Below are 21888 nucleotides of genomic sequence, written 5' to 3'. Positions count from 1 at the left end.
AGCAAGAGCTCCAGATGGATGCCCTTGTGCCTGGATACCACAGAAGACAGAATGCTGAAACAGATGGACCATAGTGTGTCTCAGCATAGCAAGTATGATTGATTATTTAATTTATATACCGCTTATTATTTAACGTATCTTTAACTGGAGTACAAAAAACGAAAGCGACAACAGACAACTTGAACAAAATATTACGAAAATACACAGCAACATATAAAAACGTTATACTAATACAAAGTCACACACACACACACAAGTTCATTTTCCTTCTGACACATTAATTTTCCTTCCTCTCTCTTAGCTTCCAGGTTCTCACCCAAGGTCCAAACCAGCTCCCTGCTCACCCACAAAAGTCTCACAATGAGAAGAGTTTCTGGAAACCTCGGACATCACCCTAGTGTCTCATTCTAGCCTTGTTTTTTATGGGCAGGCCCAAGGCGGATGGTACTTCCTCAGGCTATGCTAGAAACTGTGGTTCTCCAGTTGTTGCTTGCCTACTTTAATAGACTTTTCCCACTGACTATTTTAGCTGTAGCTGATGGGAGTTGGGAGTCCAGGAAAGTGTGGGCAGCCACCGGTTCCCCATCTTAGCTTACACAGAATGTACATAGTTACTGCTTTCTATAGAAATTTGTACATCTGCTTATCTATACAGTGGTACCTCGGATTAAGAACCTAATTCGTTCTGGAGGTCTGTTCTTAACCTGAAACTGTTCTTAACTTGAAGCAGCACTTTAGGTAATGGGGGCCTCCTGCTGCCGCTGCTGCACAATTTCTGTTCTCATCCTGAAGCAAAGTTCTTAACCCAAGGTAATATTTCTGGGTTAGCGGAGTCTGAACCTGAAGCGTATGTAACCTGAAGCTTATGTAGCCCGAGGTACCAAAGTAATTTCACCTGCTTTTGTAACATCAATCTTTCTATAGTAATAACTCATTTTGCAAAGTATGAGGTGAATTTTGACTTTCAGTGGGTCTGTGGCCACTGCGTAGCTCATCCGTGGCTCATCTGCGTAGAGCAGGGATGGGGAAAACTTGACTCATGGGCCTAATCAGGTCTGACAGGCCATTTTAGACAAGCCACCATGCTTTTAAATCCTGACAACCAGCTGAGAGGGCTTTAAAGTGTGTCAGGCATAGTAATGGGGAGATCCCTACTTGGCCATGAAGCGCATTGGGTAACCTTGGACCACTCACAAACGAGCAATCTATCCTCACAGCATTGTTGTGAGGATAAAATGGCGGCAGAAGGCGACAACATACACTGCCTTGAACCCACTAAGGAAAGGCAGGATACAAAATGAAATCAACCAACCAAACCAATCAATCATAGGCTGTAGGTTTGAGGAGACCCACATCAGCCGCTTCTTCCAGAGCTTCTAGTTAAAAATGGGGACAGTCAGAGCATCTTGTTGCTTGATGTGCCTGAGGCCCAAATCACAGTTAGGACAAGATGTATATTGGGAAGTATATTGGTTTGAAAACAAAATGGGTAATCAGTTGTAAACTGAGAGCAATCGTTTGATGAAAATTTTTATTCTGGAGATCCGCTTTACACCAGACCAGGAAATCAGGCTCTTCCCCTGATCTGCTTGATTTGGTGCCAATAGATACGGAGCCCTGCTCAACTGAGTGCTTCTCCATTCCCCATTGTGTGTCAAACACAATCTTACTGAACTGAAAGAGGAAGACCCTGCTCTGTGGGCATGCTCACTCTCTGAGAAGTTTAGATCAGGAAGCTGCCTTTCTTCATAAGCATGTGTTAATTATGTGTTTGTTTGTTTTTTAATTTTATTGAGATTTTCCACCAAATTTTAACATATTCAGAAAATTCAAATTACACTTTACATTTTCAGTTTAACCCTCCCCCTCCAACGACTTCCCCCAACTTCCCTTTCTGGTTTAGAGTATATTATTTCTGTTCTGCATATATTTTTATGTACCTTCCATGCTAAAATAAATTTATTTCCTAATCTATTCTTAACCTCTTATTCCCTATTTGTATTTACTATTTTTATTTGTTCATTGTAAGTGTATTACTCAAATCCTGCAAGTGAGTTCATTTCAATGTATTGCTTCTGTATATATATCTTAAAAGGTTCCCAATCCTTTTAAAAGTCATTATTGTTAATTATTGTGTTAATTATTTGTTAACCACCTTCAAAGGGTTATATACTGGTGAAACTTAACAGTGTAGATGGTTCTGGTTTAGTAATTTTTAAAAACCGTCATTAGTTCAAAGGACTTCTGTGGCTTGTGATAAAAACAAAATACCCCGCTGCCAAATAAGGTTTTCTTCTAAGTATCGCACAATACGAAAAAAGTATATAAAGCTATATGAAAGTTTTGATTAAAGGCAAATCTTTCACAATCCACAGAGCACATACTCAATCAGGGGCTGAAGAGGAAAACCTCTAGAGAGCTGGAGGAACTAAACAATTCTGGTAAGGTTTCTGTGACTTTCCAGCAAATAGTAATTTGCTCTTTTATATTTCTTCAATGAAAAGCCATGCATTGCAGTCCCAAAACCTTTAAATCAAATGATTTTCTGGGCATCAGGCATTCAAGTTTCATCACCTACTATAAAATATTGACTCTGCACATTCGTTCCCCTCCCTATACCCTCTCTCTGACTTACTCTTAACAGTAATTGATTTCTTTTTTCAAAGACTTGCCTCTGAAGAGTCCTGCAATAGGATCCAGAAGGCCTGGCTTAATCGGGACTTAGTTTCAACAAAATTAACTTTGCAAAATAAAAATGTTGTCAGTAAATAATAATAATACTCTCAAAACAAGCAAACTTAGAAAACCCAATTAGTTAACAAGCTCCCTTTTTTTGGGTTCAGAGAAATGATTATTTTAAGAAATCTATCATTGTTACATGTTTTCTGTCTTAATGTGCTTGCTTTAATCACGTACAGTTGACATTACCTTGTCAACAAGAATAAAGCTTCACAAACTCTCACGCTTAATAAAACTCTCAGCTGGAGTTCATTTCTGAGCACAACTCAATCTGGCATGTGCTTGCAAACCAAATTAAAAGATTTTTCTTCTCCCCTTTGAACATCGCCTTTCAGTGACTATTTTACTTTTCTGTAAAACGACCTTTGTCTCGGTCCAATATGTTCGCAACTTCGTGCAATGCAAACTCCGTCCTTGGGACAAACGTGACCCGGTAGCCTTGCTGGTAAACTTATCAGGCTGGTTGATGCCGTTTTTGTAACGGAGGCGGGAAGACGCGGCACTGCCCACCTCCGCCACCGCACTCCCAAAGTCAGGCAGAGACGCTCTGTGTGGGTGGCCCGCAGTTCAATTCTAATTGAGGGGAAAGAATTGCACAATCAAGCCTTCACGCACACAGGCATCAGCATGGATCGCGGAAAAGAGGGCTGTGTGCCTGCTCCACCACCACTTCAATTGCTCTGCCACCCAAGTAATTGTCTGAAATGGCTTCTGCAGAGCCACCACCTTCCTCTCAGATAATGTGCCTTCCCTTTACTGTGCAACAGGGATTTTGTGAAAGGCACCGTAAATGTCTCCCGAACATCCGTCATCAAAATGCACAGGACCTGCATACAGTCACGCTTTTTACACAGTGACTATTCAGTTACCAAAGAGGGCGCAGGGAAGAAATGTGTTTTTACTCTCTTCTAAATGGTTATACCCCTGCCTTTCCTCTCACCGCACAGCGAAGACTAATATATAAGGTACAATTCAGATTAACAACAACAGCAACACAGAGAATAAATTCACACAAACATTACCTGGCGGATTTGAGACCCACTATGTCACTCTTTTGTACATTAGCTTGCATTTTTGTTACATTGCCAGTTTCTGGAAACTTATAGAGCAGGGAAGGGAAACCTGGGAACCTCCACATATTGTTGGACTACATCTATCGGCCTCAGCCAGCATGGCCAATGCTCAGGGATGATGGCAGTTGTAGTTCAGCCACATCTGGAGAGCCACATGTTCCCCATCCCTGCTTTAGATCTCCAAGCCAGTTCTCCCCCACAAAAGAAACTCCAACTCCTGACAACAAGTCAGAACCCAAATATGAAACTTTCTATGACACATGTGCAGATAAGTCCCTGAAAATATTCCCCTGCCACAGAACATAAGGCTTCTCTCCCCCCCCCCCTCTTTTTTAAAGATATTTACAGTGCAACTCTATGCTTGGCTGTGCCATTTGATTCCAAGATGTCTTTCTCAGATGTGTTTCTCTACGGTTGTATCCTTGATCACTCTGAGCACCCTTCCCCAACCTGCTGCCCTCCAAACAGTTTGAACTAAACACAGAATCTAATTTGATGCCACGACTTCAAAGAGCTCTTTTTAAATTTAATAAACAGAGAGATATTTTGTTTGTTGGAGAACAGAGCACACAGCCTAACAAGTTTTCTTTCCTTTTCCCAGAGCGAACAACAACTAATACAATGCTGTAATTAAACCACCATCCCTGAGTTGCTTCAGACGTCTTAGAAAGATGCATCTTTTGCCCGGGTTTTCCCTGACCCATAAAATTGGACTCTGCTATTGCTGATTTTCTCTTTTCGTAAAATACTGCTTTACTGGCTTTCATGTTGTATCTCTGTTTTTATGAAACTTCCTTCCTTTTATGCTTGCATCTCTGTATACGGGCTTAGAGATTTTTAAATATAAAACGTTTCAGAAATGCTTTTAAACAAACAAAAAAAAGCTTTGGTAGCAGAACAAAACTGTAGCCAGCACTGATATCCTTATGAAAAATGTAGAAAAGGGAAATGGATTTTCAAGTTACTACACAGTTCATATAACATGGCTCTGAAACCTTCCCCTAAATCAAATGCTCTCACTTCCCCTATGTAAGGCAAATGCGGTTTTCATCTTTCTCAAGTTCCCCCCATCCACGCTCCTCTGTCATCCCCTTGCCGCAAACACTGCTTACATTTTGCTGTCCCTCAGAGGCAACCCTGCTGTGCACACTGCCACATACCACAAGGGACTTTGACTAAGGGCAAAATCAAATACATAAGAAGAGCCCCGTTGGGTCAGGCCAAGGGACCCACCTAGTCCAGCATCCTGTACTCACAGTGGCCAGCCAGTTGTTCATGGGAAACCCACAAGCAGGACCTGAGTGCAACAGCACTCTCCTTACTTCCCCTCCCCATTGCCCTTGGTGCATAACACGCAGGTGGCGCTGTGGTCTAAACCACTGAGCCTCTTGGGCTTGCTGATCAGAAGGTCGGCAGTTCGAATCTGCACAAATGGGTGAGCTCCTATTGCTCTGTCCCAGCTCCTGCCAACTGAATAATAATAATAATAATAATAATAATAATAATAATAATAAACTTTTATTTGTATCCTGCCCTCCCCGGCCGAGACTGGGTTCAGGGCGGCTAACATCAACTATAAACATTGATATAAAATAAAACAATAATTAAATCACCTCTTAAAAACCTAGCAGTTTGAAAGCACGCCAGTGCAAGTAGATAAATAGCTACTGCTGTGGCAGGAGGGTATACAGCGTTTCCATGCGCTCTGGTTTCCATCACGGTGTTCAGTTGCACCAGAAGCGGTTTAGTCATGCTGGCCACATGACCTGGAAAACTGTCTGTGGACAAACGCCAGCTTCCTCGGCCTGAAGCGAGGTGAGTGTCACAACCCTATAGTTGCCTTTGACTGGACTTAACCTTTCAGGGGTCCTTTACCTTTACCTTCTAACAAAATACACACAGATTAACTTCATTCATACAATTCACATTTTCACTGATGGTTCTATCTTTATGCTGGAAAAATTGGGATTATTCATTCAATGGGAACAACTGCCCATACTCCTCTTGCACCGCCGCCCGTGTATGCCCTTGCCTGAAGATCATGTGCTACTGCTCCAAATTTTGTTATTTTAAAAAAGGACAGATTTCCTTCAGTCTAAGAAAAGACTAAAGAAAGTGGAAGAGGACAAAGACTGGATGATGATGATGATATTAAGTATTCACAGAAAGTGTGTGAATGCAGAATGGCAGTTTCACCCTAAATTCCTTGTCTGGAAGCAAACCAAATCAGGCCCACAGGCAACCACCTGTATCCGCGCTCTGTGGTTAAGCTGTTCATACCTATTTCAAAATAAAAGGAATTCAGCACCTGTAAAGAATTTTAATGGTTAATTAAGCCTTGATGGCATCAAGCCTCATGTTAGCATGCTTCTGCTAGCGCAGGACTTTGTGGCTAAGTTTGACAAAGCCTCCATTAACACCCCCCACTCTAAGCAAACCATTACATCTCCATTCATCAAATAAAAAGGTATTAAATCACTTCTCCTTCCAATGGCTTGAAAAATGCCCACACAGCAAATGAAGGTTCTACCTTGTAATAAGGAAGGACAGTGCACTAAATCATGGCAGAAAACGCCTGCTCCCCTAAAAGGAGGGAGGGGTTGGGAAAGAGAAACACTGGAAATTTAATGCACTAAATGCAACAATACAAAATGAAAATCGCTTGCCTGAACACCCAGTTATTTGCTGGTAAAACAAGAAAGAAAACAGAATTAAGACTAAGCATTGTGGCAAAATCACAGATTAAGTGTTTTCTATTGTATTTTAGTATTTTTACTGAGTGCCGTGCAACAAAAGATGGGTTTAAAATGCTGCTAAAAATAAAGTGCAATTCGGAATGTAAAAAATAGTTTATTTCATTGACCTTCTCAGGGCTCAGTGGTCAAACTCTGAACCAGAATAATCCCCCTGAAAGCTCTTCAAACAGTACTTCATAACCCACACAGATGTCTCTTAGTGTCTTGTGGCCTGGGCCTAATGACAACATCCTTATTCTGACCCATAAGAGTGTGTCTCCTTCCAACAGAAACCCTTCCAACAGTGGGTGAAGAAAGCTGTGAATGGAGCGGGGGCCTTTCCCCATCCTTTGGACCCCCTGGGAAACTCAACAAATCTGCTATACCTGGAATTAGGTGTGCAGAGTGCAGCTGAATACAGCTATGGGCAGCCTGAGGAAGGACCATCCACCTTGGGCCTCCTACAAAAAGCAAGGCTAGAGTGAGAGACTAGGGTGATGTCCGCTGTTTCCAGGAACTCTTCTCATTGTAAGACTTTTATGGGCAAGAGTTTGTGGGAGAGTTTGTTTGGACCCTGGGTAAGAAGGAGGAAGGAAAATGACTGTGCCAGAAGGAAAATGAATTGATATTCTCACATATATATATATATATATATATATATATATATATATATATATATATTGTGTGTGTGTGTGTGTGTGTGTAACTTGTATTATATTTTTATATGTAACTGTATTTTTTGTAATGTTTTCTGTAAGTTGTCTGTTGTTGCTGCTTTCTTGTATACTGCTTAGGGATATTTTTAATATATTAAGCACTATATAAACATTAAATAAATCAAATGATAAGGCCTTACATGGCGTATATCAACTAAACTTGAAATTATGTGCCCCAGATCATAAAGCCTTTTCCAAGGCCAAATTCTGAACATTTGCCACATACTATTTATGAATTTTGTATTCAGATATGCCGTTGCTTATAAGGTTTAAAGCCTTGTGTATGTGGATGGGGGGCTGCAATCTGCGGCACATGAGAAATGTCTTGGTAAATATTGCCTCAAAAATCCACAATGCACAAAAGACTGTTTCCTCTTCTTGCTCAGTTTCTGGCTCAACCTGTCTTAGAGTGAATCTTCACCCTTAAACATGGCTGTATTTCATTGTATTCCAGGGCTGAACAACCTCTCTCTCTCATATAGAAAGGAGGTACAAAAAGCTCACCTCACACCATTTTGTGTGATTCTATCCTTTTTCTGTCCCTTTGGATGTGGTGGCCATTTTGCGCTATGCCACATGTCCACAGCCGCCCCTTTGTGATATGCCACCTACCCCATGTCAACCATTTTGTTACTGGCACCCACAACCTTTTCGCGAAATTTTCAGTGTGTCCACTGTCCTCAAATGGTTGCCAACCCCTCATCTGTATCATCTCCATTTGAATTTATGAACCCTAGAACTATGTGGAGTCACACTGTTGGACCACCCAGCCTAGGAATGGATGCTCTCTTGCATCTTAGACAGTGGAGATGCTAAGGGCTGCATGCAAGACATTATGCTCTACCCAGCGTGACCTCAACCCTAAGCACAAGTCCCTGTGTAGGCTAAGTGATGTGGGCCATAGTTTAATCTTATTACCCCTATGCCTATGGGTAGGCAAACTAAGGTTCGGGGGCTGCATCTGGCCGAATCGCCTTCTAAATCCAGCTGGCAGACGGTCCAGGAATCAGCATGTTTTTACATGAATAGAATGTGTCCTTTTATTTAAAATGCATCTCTGGGTTATTTGTGGGGCCTGCCTGGTGTTTTTACATGAGTAGAAAGTGTGCTTTTATCTAAAATGCATCTCTGGGTTATTTGTGGGGCCTGCCTGGTGTTTTTACATGAGTAGAAGGTGCCCTTTTATTTAAAATGCATCTCTGGGTTATTTGTGGGGCCTGCCTGGTGTTTTTACATGAGTAGAAAGTGTGTTTTTATTTAAAATGCACCTCTGGGTTATATGTTGGGCATAAGAATTTGTTCATTTCCTCCCCCCCAAAAAAACACAGTCTGCCCCCCCCCAAGGTCTGAGGGACAGTGGACCGGCCCCCTGCTGAAAAAGTTTGCTGACCCCTGCCTATGCCTTTGTTGAAATACACTTTCTTTTCTTCGCCCCAGCTCTCCTCCAGCTTCCCAAGAACTTCATACTGCGTTCCTTGCATCGGGGGGGGGGGGGGAGCAAGTCACAAATGAAAGACGCTTTCATGCTGCGCAGAGGAGAACTGGGCAATGAGGCGTGTAAAAGATGCATGGTTATTTGAATCGGAATGCAAAAGGCTTCTTAATGACCACAGAAAAATATGGTTGCTTCTCTATTACCTAATGACATGCAATCTGACAATTCAAATAAATCCGCTGCTGACATACCGCGTTACATTGAGAAGCGAAGGCCGTTGACATTTTGCTTCATTCATTACCGTCTGCCAGCAACGGTATACCGGACAGCGGGGGGTGAGGGTGGGGGAGGGATGCATCCTCTTAAAACAAAACAAACAAATAGTAGAAGTCTTTACAGAGCCATTGGGTGTCAGGAAGCATAATCCATTTTAAAAAAAAGCAAAGCCATTATTCAGTCCTGCTACATTCAATGCAGCTCAAGCGCCTTGATGTGGACTGAAGTCTCATTGATTTCAATGGAGCTCAGGCACTTTTATCTTATCTGGACTACGCCCAAGAAATGCAAAAGTCTTTTATGAGAGATTGATTTAAACATAGCAGTAATGAAGAACCCTCTTTAAGGCTGCCTCAAATTGCCTTGAGCCAAGCAACTTGGAACAGTAGTTGGAGCTGCCATGAAAATTCACTCACAGTGGGGAGGGGAGAAAAATATACTTTGGGACGAAGCTCTTCCTACTGCAGACAGTGCCAAAATGAGCCTCAGTCAGGAATTGTTAATGTACACGCGAGATGTACTGTTAATGTACATGCGAGAAGCATAGTCCATGGTTGTTTCTCCTAAGGTTTTCCAGGTTTTTTAATGGAGACTCAATTGGAATAGCAGTGCTAAAAGAGGTGGTGTTTAACCCTTCTTCAAATGCAGTTCTCTTTACCACCCCACAAAACAGGGTGTCCAAACTCATCATTGCAAGCAGCTTAATGTATTTTAATGGAAGCCAGAGGTTTTTCTAAACGGGGGTGGGGGCAGGTTCTTCCAGCTTCTATGTCAATTGGGACAGCATACTTATTTGTGGTGCTATATTTCTCCCTCCTCTATCTCCACTTTCTATTTTTTGTTTCGTTTTACTAAACATCTAAAATATCATTTATTTCCTCTTCCGCCATTTGACCTCTTCTACGCTTGATAATCAGAAAAGCTGCCCATTATGCTGCAGAACAGGCTGCAATTTGGGGGAAAGAAATCCAGAAGAATTGTTGCTTCAAAAGGAAAACAGCAGTGGTAAGAAAGTATTTTTTAAAAGGACAACTGGTATTATTTTTATACCCGCGACAGCTCCAGAAATAAGCAAATAGCAGAAATATTTAATGATACCTTCTTTTCAGGATTCTGATCACTGCCTGAGATGTTGAGAAAATGAAAAGCCAAAAGATCTCCAATTCATACACACACACACAACATAATGGCATTGATGTTCCCCTGCCATTATTTTACCTTCGCTGCCTTAGACAGAAGTGATTCGTTGGACAGGAGTAAACAAGCTTAAGAAAAGTGACATGAATAAGAAATGCTTATTCCATATTCAGAAAACAACAGTCTGTGTTTGGACTGAGGCATGGCTGCAGAAGAAAACAAAGTAAGCTTGTCATCAATTATTCCATTTATGGGAGCTAACAGCTGCCAATAGCCAACATTTTACAGTGTTGGAGAAATGTCAGTCAATATAATCTCCTCTGAATACGACAAGTAAACAGTTATTAATAATCAGCTGGTTTGATTAAAGGTCTAATGTTACTATTGACCATATTCTAAATATTATAAGTAGAAGCTTCTGTTCTGTTAGCAAGAGATACCGTGCTATTCCTGCCTTTTCAAACCTACTTTTAAAATAACATTGTCTCGTTTTAAACAGAGAAAATTTCAGAACCCACCTGGTCCTATAGTGGTCAACCAGAAAGGTTACAAGAAAGAGATGAGGGCAATAGCTCTCTCCCACCATTGGTACTCAGTGACTGCCTCTGATACTGAAGATACTATAAAGCCATCATGACCAGTAGCCATTACCAACCTAGTCCTTGATAAAAAAAATTAATTCCCTTTTAGAGCCCCTGAAGCTCATGGTCACCAGCAGCATGATCAGTTAGAGGGATTTGCCTGACCTCCAGATAGGTGGGTCGATACTGTTTACTGTGGTGGGTGTTAGGAGGCAGCGAGGTCTGTGCAGTGCAGACACACCAGCGGAGACCATCTGGCACTCCTGCTGGGGTGTCTGCACCCCACTGACCTCCCTGCCTCATGGCTTCTCCTTCCAGTAATGAGCAGTCACTCCCCTGTCAGGTGACTCCCCACCATGCTGTCCACTACTGGCCATCACCATATGCTGTGGTAGCAAATATGCAATGTTAACAGGCATAAAAAGTGTGACATAAGTTTTAGAAATATTAGGCCACGGTTAGGCAAACTAAGGCCCGGGAGCCGGATCTGGCCCAATCACCTTCTAAATCCAACCCGAGTACGGTCCAGGAATCAGCATCTTTTTACATGAGTAGAATGTGTACTTTTATTTAAAATGCATCTTTGGTTTACTTGTGGGGCATAGGAATTTGTTCATTATTTTTTTCAAAATATAATCCGGCCCCCCCACAAGGTCTGAGGGACAGTGGACCGGCCCCCTGCTGAAAAGGTTTGCTGACCCCTGTATTAGGCTCTCCCTCTGTGTTCTCTGATGCTATGAAATGGGATGGGTATTCACATAGAGATTTTTCACTGGTTTCTCCCAGACTCTGGAACAGGAATGAGGGATTTCTGGCTCTCCAGTTGTTGATGAACTACAATTCCCATTGGCCATGCTGATTGGGCTTCCTCCCTTTTGGTTTTTCAGTGGAGGATAAAGACCGCCTCATTTCTGCAGGCATATGATGCCATGGCAGTTTGGCTTCCTATACTTTTCTACGGCTATCTATCTACTTATTTCACTTCTTATGCTGCTATGGGTTTGTTTGTTTTTTTAAAGCACCACTTAAAATTTATTAATGTCATGTTTTAATTAATTGTTGTTTTGGTGGTTATTTTGTTAGCTGCCTTGGGTATTTTATACAGAAAAGATTGATTTTCTTTTTTAAGCAAATGAAGAAGGACTAATCTAAAGCAGATTTTGGTCCAAGGGCAAGATTCTAACAATTAAGAATGCGCAATTGACCACAGCCAAGCATTAGACATGCTCAACATAACCTGAATCAATCACTTGTCTCTAGTAGGAACTCCACTGCTATATGAGTGTAGAAGAACAGCCCTTCTGGATCAGGTCAATGGTCCCAGCTTGTCCAGCGTTTTGTTCTCACCATGGCCAACAAGATTATGGGAAAGCCTATAAGCAGGACCCAAGCTTAGACCAAGCCTACAGCGAGTGTGTTGCAGTCACATGCAGAGGTTTGTGTGATCCTTTTGCCTCATGGAAAGGAAACAAGAGTTCACACAGGTCAGTCCTGAGCAGAGCGGACAGCCTCCCCTGCTATGCTTACAGAGGAGTTGTGTGAGATCCATGTCTGAACTTGATCACAGAAGCATCAGTGACCTCGAAGAAACTTCTTTTATTACTCAGTTTCTTGTTTACAGAAAACCATGCCCCTGAAACAATGAGGGTTTGTTTCAACATGACGGGCTTTCTGTATACTGATAAAAAGGTAAAGGTAAAGGGACCCCTGACCATTAGGTCCAGTCATGACCGACTCTGGGGTTGCAGCGCTCATCTTGCTTTATTGACTGAGGGAGCCAGTGTACAGCTTCCAGGTCATGTGGCCAGCATGACTAAACTGCTTCTGACGAACAAGAGCAGCGTACGGAAACATCGTTTACCTTCCTGCCGGAGCGGTACCTATTTATCTATTTATCTACTTGCACTTTGACGTGCTTTTGAACTGCTAGGTTGGCAGGAGCAGGGACTGAGCAATGGGAGCTCACCCCGTCACGGAGATTCAAACTGCCGACCTTCCTAGACTCTGTGGTTTAACTCACAGAGCAACCTGTGTCCCTTCTGTATACTGATACCATTGCTCAAATAATCAGAAGGAAAGAGGAGAGCAACTTACAGAAACAAATTACAACGCAAGAAGTGTCTAGAAATAAATGGATTGTGAAGTCTGATTGTCACAACAATGTCAGGTTATTATTTCCCCACCTCACCATACCAGATATATCAATATTTCAATTCTTGGATGCAATTAGCCACCCCCATTCAGTAATAGCCACTGAACATTTTATCCTGGCAATGTCAACAATGCTTCCCAGAAGGGAATGCCTGAAAGTCTAATGACAGCCCGTCTTCAACCTTGATGGATAGGGGGAAGGATGAAAGAGGCGTGGAGAACGTTTAGCCAAGCCATGCTCTCCCTCTGGCTTTCTAAAAACAGCATCTAAGGAAGTCATTACAAGTAAACTTCCCCACCCACACCTGCCCTTCTTGTAATCTGGACAATGCACTAAAGGTGAGGAGAGGACTTGCTGCAGCTGTGTTTTAAGCCCTGAAGCAACTGGTGCCTGGAATGGTGCTCTGCTGCTGCCCTCCTGACAGCAGCATCACTGTGGACTGGGGCACAGATCGGGGTTGTGCAGGCATGCTGGCAGGGCCAATTGGGTGCTCCCACTACTGCACAGCTCTGATCTTGCCTTCACCCCGCCCTTACCCCATCCTAGTAAGTCGTAGCAATTCTGCCATCAAGCAGAGCAGCAACAAAAAGGAAGAAGAAGAAGAAGAAGAAGAAGAAGAAGAAGAAGAAGAAGAAGAAGAGGAGGAGGAGGAGGAGGAGGAGGAGTAGTAGTTTGGATTTGATATCCAGCTTTATCACTACCCTAAGGAGTCTCAAAGCAGCTAACAATCTCCTTTCCCTTCCCCACAACAAACACTGTGAGGTGAGTGAGGCTGAGAGACTTCAGAGAAGTGCGACTAGTCCAAAGTCACCAGCAGCTGCATGTGGAGGAGCGGGGACGCGAACCCGGTTCACCAGATTACGAGTCCACCGCTCTTCACCACTACACCACACTGGCTCTGCAAATATAATAATACGGTGGTACCTCGAGTTAAGTACTTAATTCATTCTGGAGGTCCATTCTTAACCTGAAACTGTTCTTAACCTGAAGCACCACTTTAGCTAATGGGGCCTCCTGCTGTGCCGCCACAGCACAATTTCTGTTCTCATCCTGAAGCAAAGTTCTTAACCCGAGGTACTATTTCCAGGTTAGCAGAGTCTGTAACTTGAAGTGTCTGTAACCTGAGGTACCACTGTAATAATAATAATAATAATAATAATAATAGTTTTTACTGCACCCTCAGTGTACATGGGTGTGCTTTATAAAGTGGAAGAGTCCAGGTCCCTGCTGTGAAGAGCTTACAATCTAGAATTTGACAGAGGAGAAACAACAGAAGGAGGGAAATTGGTAGAGACAAAGCTGAACGGGGAAGCAACATGCAGTTGTTTCAGTAACATGTGCTTAGGCTTAGTTGCACACCGAGTCACTGAAGGGCATGAGAGGCACTAAGGGATAGTACCAAAGGTTTCATGGAAAAGGTGGACTTCGAGGAGGGATCTGAAAGCAGGAAGAGGTGGCATCACAGAGGTCTACGAAGAAGGAGGAGACCTTCAGGTGTTGGGTGCTGGTGGAGCTGGAAAAGTGAAGACAGGGATGTATTGAGATAAAAGAGCAAAGGAAGTAGGGGAGGGAAAGTCCATGGAGGGTTCTGAAGGTAAGGACAGGGAGCTTGTGCTGGATCTGTGATAGTATAGGGATTTGAGGAGTAGCTTGGCATCTCATGGCTACAACATCTCAGGGAATGAACGTCCTGATGCCAGGACATGAGAGCCATTGTGGTGTAGTGGTTAAGAGCAGTAGACTTGTAATCTGGTGAACTGGGTTTGCGTCTCCGCTCCTCCACATGCAGCTGCTGGGTGACCTTGGGCTAGTCACACTTCTCTGAAGTCTCTCAGCCTCACTCACCTCACAGAGTGTTTGTTGTGGTGGAGGAAGGGAAAGGAGAATGTTAGCCGCTTTGAGACTCCTTCAGGTAGTGATAAAGCGGGATATCAAATCCAAACTCTTCTGTCTGTCCCAGTCTTAAAGGGCCAGCGGCGGAAGGCCAAACAGTTCTTTTCAGCAACATAAACACAAGGTGATTTGAGACAGATGAATGGGAGGCAGTGCAGAAGAGACAAGAGGAAATGTAAGTGGAGCAGGAGGACTTTTAGAAAGGCTTTGCAAAAAAAGCGTTCTTGCATGTTACGTCCCAACAGCTCATACAGTGCCTTAAAAACTGCCCCATGCTATAGGAGTGGTGATTATGAATAAGAGGCAATCTGTAATTCTTCTTAAACCATGCATAGCTGATGCATGTCTGCATTGAACAGGAGACAGATCGCTTGCAATGTATTGATGGAAATCCCAATTCGGCTCTGCCTGCAATATTCCTCATAACTTGCTGTGGAAAGGAAAAAGTGACGTAATCTCTCTGGTGTGCACAACCACAGCAGTGACATGAGGGGCAACACTTAAGCCTCACTCTGCAGAACCAAAGGGACAGGCAGCTCAGATGCGCCTGATTTAAAGGGAACTGCAGCATGAATATATTTAATATATATTTTAAAAAACAACAACTCAGGAAGCAAAGCAATGGTATACAGAGGCATACAGTCAAAGCCAAAGAGGTTAATATTTTTCCTTTTTCTGTTTTTTTTAAAAAGGATGATGGCAATAATTTCTGTCTGATTTGAAATCTACAGTGGACAAAGCCACAGGCTCCAATTGTATCTACCTGTCAAGGTCTGACATTCCTATTAGCAAGGCGCCCAAGGGCAGACACCGCTTTTAGCAGGGCACTTATTTTACAAAGGATGGCAAAAGCCCAACTTGTCCAGTGGGATGCTTTATATACAAAAAATAAAAGTGAAAGTGAAAAGTAAAAAAGGCATATTCTGAAAAGCAGCAGGACGCAAGCTGGAGGAAGAACCGAGAAAGTAAAAATGGAAAGAGTGAAAAAGAACAAACGTGGCGAGCGAGGGAGAGAGGCAAGCTCGAGGTGGCCAGTTCCCTCCAACTTACAGAACAGGAAGCATTTCTATCAGAGAGCCAAGTGGATAATATTAATTAAAAGAGAGAACATGAAACAGAAAAAACAAAAGGAACAGATGAAAGGAAATCAGAATTATTAAATAAAATTGCGACGGGTTAAAAAGAAAAAAGAAAAACCCCCGAATGGAATAGACACTATGATCAAATGCACCAGGCCCTTTGATTCATTTGCCACAGAAAGTCTCCAGCAAAGCCAGGAATTGAAACTTGATGTTTCTGAGATGAGAATCATAGAATTGTAGAGCTGGAAGGGACACAAGGGCCATCTAGTCCAACCCCCTGCAGTGGAGGAATGTTTCGCCCAACGTGGGGCTCAAACCCACAACCCTCACGTTCTACCAACCGAGCTGTTGTTTGGCGAACAGTGATATTAACAACAAGTACAAAAATCCAGTTGTGGTGTTGTTTCTTTGGCGCCACTCACATTGAACCATGGCACGATGCCAGTCATTGCTGCAGTAATAATCTGAATATGGAAAAAATGTAGGCAGAGGTAATTACACTAGTCTTTGCTGCCCAACTGGCTCAGTTCATGCCCCTTTTTACATACAGTGGTTTGTTTGTTTAGTCATTTAGTCGTGTCCGACTCTTCGTTACCCCATGGACTGGAGCACGCCAGGCACTCCTGTCTTCCACTGCCTCCGCAGTTTGGTCAAACTCATGCTGGTAACTTCGACATACAGTGGTACCTTGGGTTAAGAACTTAATTTGTTCCGGAGGTCCGTTCTTTACCTGAAATTGTTCTTAACCTGAAGTACCACTTTAGCTAATGAGGCCTCCTGCTGCCGCCACGGGATTTTCGTTCTCATCCTGAAGCAAAGTTCTTAACGCGAGGTACTATTTCTGGGTTAGCGGAACCTGAAGTGTCTGTAACCTGAAGCGTCTGTAACCCAAGGTACCACTGTACTCATCTAAGAACAATGGAACTGCTTCTCACTGCACTGTGATTCCAGGCTGTTGGGAAATTTATAAATACCCCAGTCATATATTCCCCATCAAGACTCCTGTGCTTCTCTCCTTCACGCCATTAGAATATCCACATAAGCTACCCAATAAAATGGCATTACATGACTGGCATGGTGAGCAAGTGTGAAAGCAGTCTGCATATATTCTGTATTCAGATGCTCATTGGATTGCAGTGGTGCAGGAACTCAATGGAAGGGACCCCAAGTTTCATCTGGTACAACTCCCTGAAATGCAGTTATTGCAGCTAAATTCCCAACAGATGGCCATCCAACGACTGGCTAAAAACCTCCAATGAAGGAGAGCCCACCACCTTCTGAGACAGCCCCACAGAAATGGCTCCCACACAACTAGTAATGCATAAAAGTGTGGCATTGGGAGATAAGACTTACTGGGCTTGCTAGCTTCAAAATGCGATGGCTGTGGTTGAAATGGCCAAAGGCCTGCTCAGTTTTATGACACGACTTCTTCCTTATGGTTTGCTTACAATGTGGTACAATCAACATTCATCTGCCTCAAAAGACCATGGAGTGTGCCTTCAGGGGTGAAGTCAAACCACAGTATTAGCAGCACTGAAGTGACCTCCCCAGGGTGCTAGCCTGGGCAGTGTGTATGGAGGTCCTGGGCTGCCCAGATGATAAGACCCTGCTCCCAGCCTCGCTTATGTGGTCCAAAGGAAAACAGAGCAATACGTTTAGCATCAGGAGTTGCCGGAAGGAGGCCTACAAGGAGCCATCCAACTGTCTTAGGGACTCCACTCTGGATTTATGTAGGGTTTACTCCTTAGCTCATTCTTCTCAAAAGATATCCTGCAAAGCAGTGGAAGTTTAGGATCAGAGTTATCCTTCTCCTACATGGGCGACCTTCCAAGGTTGAAGAGCCCCATCTGCCCCTCATGCAATCAAAATATTTAAATATTTCAAATATAATAAAATCATGTTTGAATGAAAAAGTGCTTGGTGTTACTTCCAAAGGAATCAGAACAACGGGATCACAGAAAGATTTTGTGTTAGATTGTGAACCTGAGCTGAAGCTTTACAGAAGGTGGTGACCTCACTCCTGTGATCAAGCTGTAGTTGTGAGCGGCCCAAGCACACATAACAACCAGGGGCCAGGAATGCAGATGCATGTCTCCGAAATCAAAAGGGGTGTTGAGACAGATCTGTAGGGCTGGGAATAACTTTGTGCATGCACAAACGGGAGATGCCTGGGACCTTGTGCATGTGAAGCTACCAGTTCACAGAGCTATGGCATTTCCTCTCAGTGCAGGAGCTGTGCTCCATGAGCTCTGCTACTTTGGAGCACTGCCACTGAGCCATTAAGGCCCTCCTCTTGTAGCTGAACAGGATTGAGCCAAGGAGACTCAAACTGTCACAACTTCAGAGAGTTGCTGCATTCGATGCTACTCAGTGCACACTTTTTGGCTTTATGAAGACAAACATACGAGTGTATCGAGAAAGCGTCTGTGCAGAGTCAACAGGCTTTACCTTGGGATCAGCGGTGAGCAGTTTGAATGCTTGATATACTTGTGCTTCTTTCACGCCTCCACCAAGATCCAGGAAGTTGGCAGGCTTTCCGCCATTAAGGGAAATGATATCGCACGTTGCCATAGCAAGCCCAGCGCCATTGACTGCAATTAAGAGAATCAGAGTTGTGCATTTTAAAATGGCGAAATGCAGACTCGTAGGGATGCCGTTTAGAAAGTGCCACTACCACTACCCAGAGAAGTTACAGTTTAAGAGTGGTAGGAAAACGCTGTCACTAATAATACAATAAAGAGAGAGAGAGAGAGCAGGGAACAGTGTAAAAGAGATGGACTTTCAGGTTTAATGCACATGGATACAAAGAAGACATCAGCAATATTTGGTGTCTGGCATTCTTAGGCTGCTATTTATTGATTCATTTCTCCCCAGTAATTATGCAGAACTAAATGGACTAAGACATGTTTCACTATTGGTGTATGTGTGTGTGTGTGTGTGTGTGTGTGTGTGTGTGTCAGAAAGAAAGGCCATATAGCAACGTCCTGCTCTCTGCTGCAATTGCCATTTATCTGTGGAAACAGAGCAGCACTATTTGCAAGTGTACTCCCCCCGCCTCCGTTAAAATATACCAGTGAGAGCCCAAATAGACCCAGCTGACACCATTGGGCCTGTCTGCTGTTGACTCTCCAATTGCTGTTCTCTGAGTGGTGATTTGCAGAGTCCTGGACTTTGGCCTCATGGTTCAACGCTAGCTGCAAGCCTAGATTCAAGGCCCAATATAGTATGGCAGGGTGGAGAAAATGGGGTGCTAAGAAGTCCAAAACAGTGGCACAAGGTTCCTGTCCAAGGCTGGCTGAAGAGGAACAGTCTCTTTTAGAGTCGGGAAATATACTGCAATGTTTTGTTGCAGGCTCCCCACTGGTTTTGTATAGAGATTGAGAGGAGCCCTGACAGATGCTGGGAAGAAAACATAGAGCAAACCTTGCTTGGGGATTGCATGTGACTTGCAGGCTAAATTATGCCCATTCATAGGGTAATTTTAATTGATTAGTACTTAATAAATGAGGCATAATTTTAATTGTGCATAACACAATGATGTTTTCACAGTTTTATGTTCTGAACTTGCATATACTTTCCCAGGGAATTAGGAGCAAAAAGCATATTCTGAAACCAGCAGAAACCCCACAAAACGTCTCCTTCACTTACCACTGATCCCTTAATTCCCTTGGCAGTTTTATGGGCCATGTCTAATTTCATTAACCTTGGCATAAAGCTAACATCCTGTTGGAAAATATTTAAAAACTCAGTTCTCCTTTTAACCAAACTCCCACTGGATATTCTTTTGATGACAATGCTTTAGATTTTATCTTCTTTTTTTAATGGTTGACACCTCTGCTATGTTAAATGTTGCCTGTGTTGCAAATACATTAACTCATCTGGGTAAGAGAGAAGAAAATGCTTTGGCACGCTAAATTGATTGCTTCTCTACAAAGTAAGCTTTTATTTTTAAAAAAATTCCTTGAACAGGAGCCTACAATCCGGATGGGATGTTTCAGGCATATAATTTGATGGTGCTATTGGTTTAATGAGCTACAAATCCTTTTAAAAATGTTAATTCCAGTTAGATTAAGACCTCAGTACCAAAGCTACAAATTTGTTCTACCACAATCTCTGAATCTCGCAATTAAGCATGGAGAGAAATCTACATGCCATAAACTGTGAGGAGCAAAAAGCTACTTCTCTACATTTAAAAAAAAAATTCCCATGAAGGTTTAAAAAAAAGTGTAAATGAAATGTTTATGTCAAATATAGACTGGTTCAGCTCTTATTTCCATTTTTATTATGAATTTTCCTTTTATATCTGAAACTGATTTTTATGTGTAATATTTATTTTGATACTAAAAATGATGCTGTAGTTGTTAATAGTGTTTTGCAGAACGTAAAAATTCCCTGGGTTGTTTCCCCCCCCCTTTTTTTGTATCTCCTGTTTATTTCAGATGTTTTAAGTTATGTTGTAAAGCACTTAAGAGTTTTTGCTTAAATATACATATTTTTCGCTCTATAAGACTCACTTTTTCCCTCCTAAAAAGTAAGGGGAAATGTGTGTGCGTCTTATGGAGCGAATGCAGGCTGCACAGCTATCCCAGAAGCCAGAACAGCAAGAGGGATCACTGCTTTCGCTGCACAGTGATTCCTCTTGCTGTTCTGGCTTCTGTGATTCAGATTCCCCCCCCCCCCCTTGTTTTCCTCCTCCAAAAACTAGGTGCATCTTATGGTCTGGTGCGTCTTATAGAGCGAAAAATACGGTAAGTGGTCCAGATAAATAATTTAATCTTTTATTTCCATTCACTGAAACATTTTTCAAACAATACAGAATCCCAAATTTACATGGTCACGCATGTACATTCTGTTTATCAGGTTAGGCTTTTAAAATTCTGGGGAACCAAAGTATAATGTTAACTTACACTGAAACCAGGCAGAGGGCCTTCTCGGTAGTGGTGCCTGCCCTGTGGAACGCCCTCCCATCAGATGTCAAGGAAATAAGCAACTTTTAAAAGAAATCTGAAGGCAGCCCTGTTTAGGGAAGTTTTTAATGTTTAATGTCGTATTGTGTTTTTAATATTCGGTTGGGAGCCACCCAGAGTGGCTGGGGAAACCCAGCCAGATGAGTGGGATATAGATAATAAATCATCATCATTATTATATATAACCTAATCAAACCTTTTAAAAAGAAAAGTGAACAAGAATTGTAAGGAAACAAGAGACAATAATCCAAAGGCAAAGGTTTGGGTAGGAAGATTCTGTGTGTACAAGAGAATCTTCCCCTCGCCCTCTCAAAAATTGTCCCATGCTTCTGACTAAGAGCCAATCCAGGCATGGGTCACATCCACATCATTCATTTGAAGAATAAAGCTACCCACAAATAATCCTGGGAACTGTAGTTCACCCCTCACAGGACTACCATTCGCAACATTCTTTGAGGGAAGCCATGTCTTTAAATGTATGGTATGGTTGTAGCCATGACATACCTGAGATCTGTGATCCTTTTGTTGTTGTTTAGTAACAAAGCAGCTGCACTGGGGCTTCTAATATGATCTTGAGCAGGGGTCGGCAACCTGCAGCCCATGAGGCACAAGCGGCCCATGGTGGGTCGTTTAAACGGCCCACAACCCGCTCCTGGACCAAGCCCCCCGCATTCGCAATCCAGCCCACGGAGCGATCTCCATGGGAGTGAAGGTAAACCTTGCAGACCCCTGATCTAGAGCAGTGGTTCCCATTTATTTATTTATTTATTTATTTATTTATTTATTTATACATACCCTGCCCATCTGGCTGGACCTCCCCAGGCACCCTGGGCGGCCTCCAACAAAATACCAAATCACAGCAATGCATCAAACATCAAAAGCTTCCCCAAACAGGGCTGCCTTCAGATGTCTTCTAAAAGTCTGGTAGTTGTTGTTCTCTTTGACATCTTGTGGGAGGGTGTTCCACAGGGCGGGTGCCACTACCAAGAAGGCCCTCTGCCTGGTTCCCTGTCACTTGGCTTCTCGCAGTGATGGAACCGCCAGAAGGCCCTCGGCACTGGACCTCAGTGTCTGGGTAGAACGGTGGGGGTGGAGATGTTCC

General features: G+C 42.9%; 1 protein-coding gene across 2 annotated transcripts in view; it reads right to left on the bottom strand.

Moving 5' to 3' along the window:
• Nucleotides 1–21888, bottom strand: part of SUCLG2 (succinate-CoA ligase GDP-forming subunit beta) — a 233391-nt gene that overhangs the window by 60357 nt on the left and 151146 nt on the right. The window contains exons 9-10 of one of the 2 annotated variants that reach the window (XR_014560610.1): nt 16745–18410; nt 15401–16506 (exon numbers count right to left, since the gene is read on the bottom strand). Coding sequence is in view for 1 of the 2 variants with exons in the window: in XM_083724827.1 (XP_083580953.1) it covers nt 18268–18410 (143 nt within the window). In the remaining variant the exon portion in view is untranslated. Of the gene's footprint in view, nt 1–15400; nt 16507–16744; nt 18411–21888 lie in introns of those variants that run through there. The other variant, XM_083724827.1, reaches the window with a different exon arrangement.

The sequence above is a fragment of the Podarcis gaigeae genome (assembly GCF_964106915.1).
Source record: "Podarcis gaigeae genome assembly, chromosome: 2".
NCBI classification, from domain to species: domain Eukaryota; kingdom Metazoa; phylum Chordata; class Lepidosauria; order Squamata; family Lacertidae; genus Podarcis; species Podarcis gaigeae.
The sequence above is the reverse complement of the archived record's forward strand: the minus strand, read 5'-3'. Positions and strand labels throughout refer to the sequence as shown.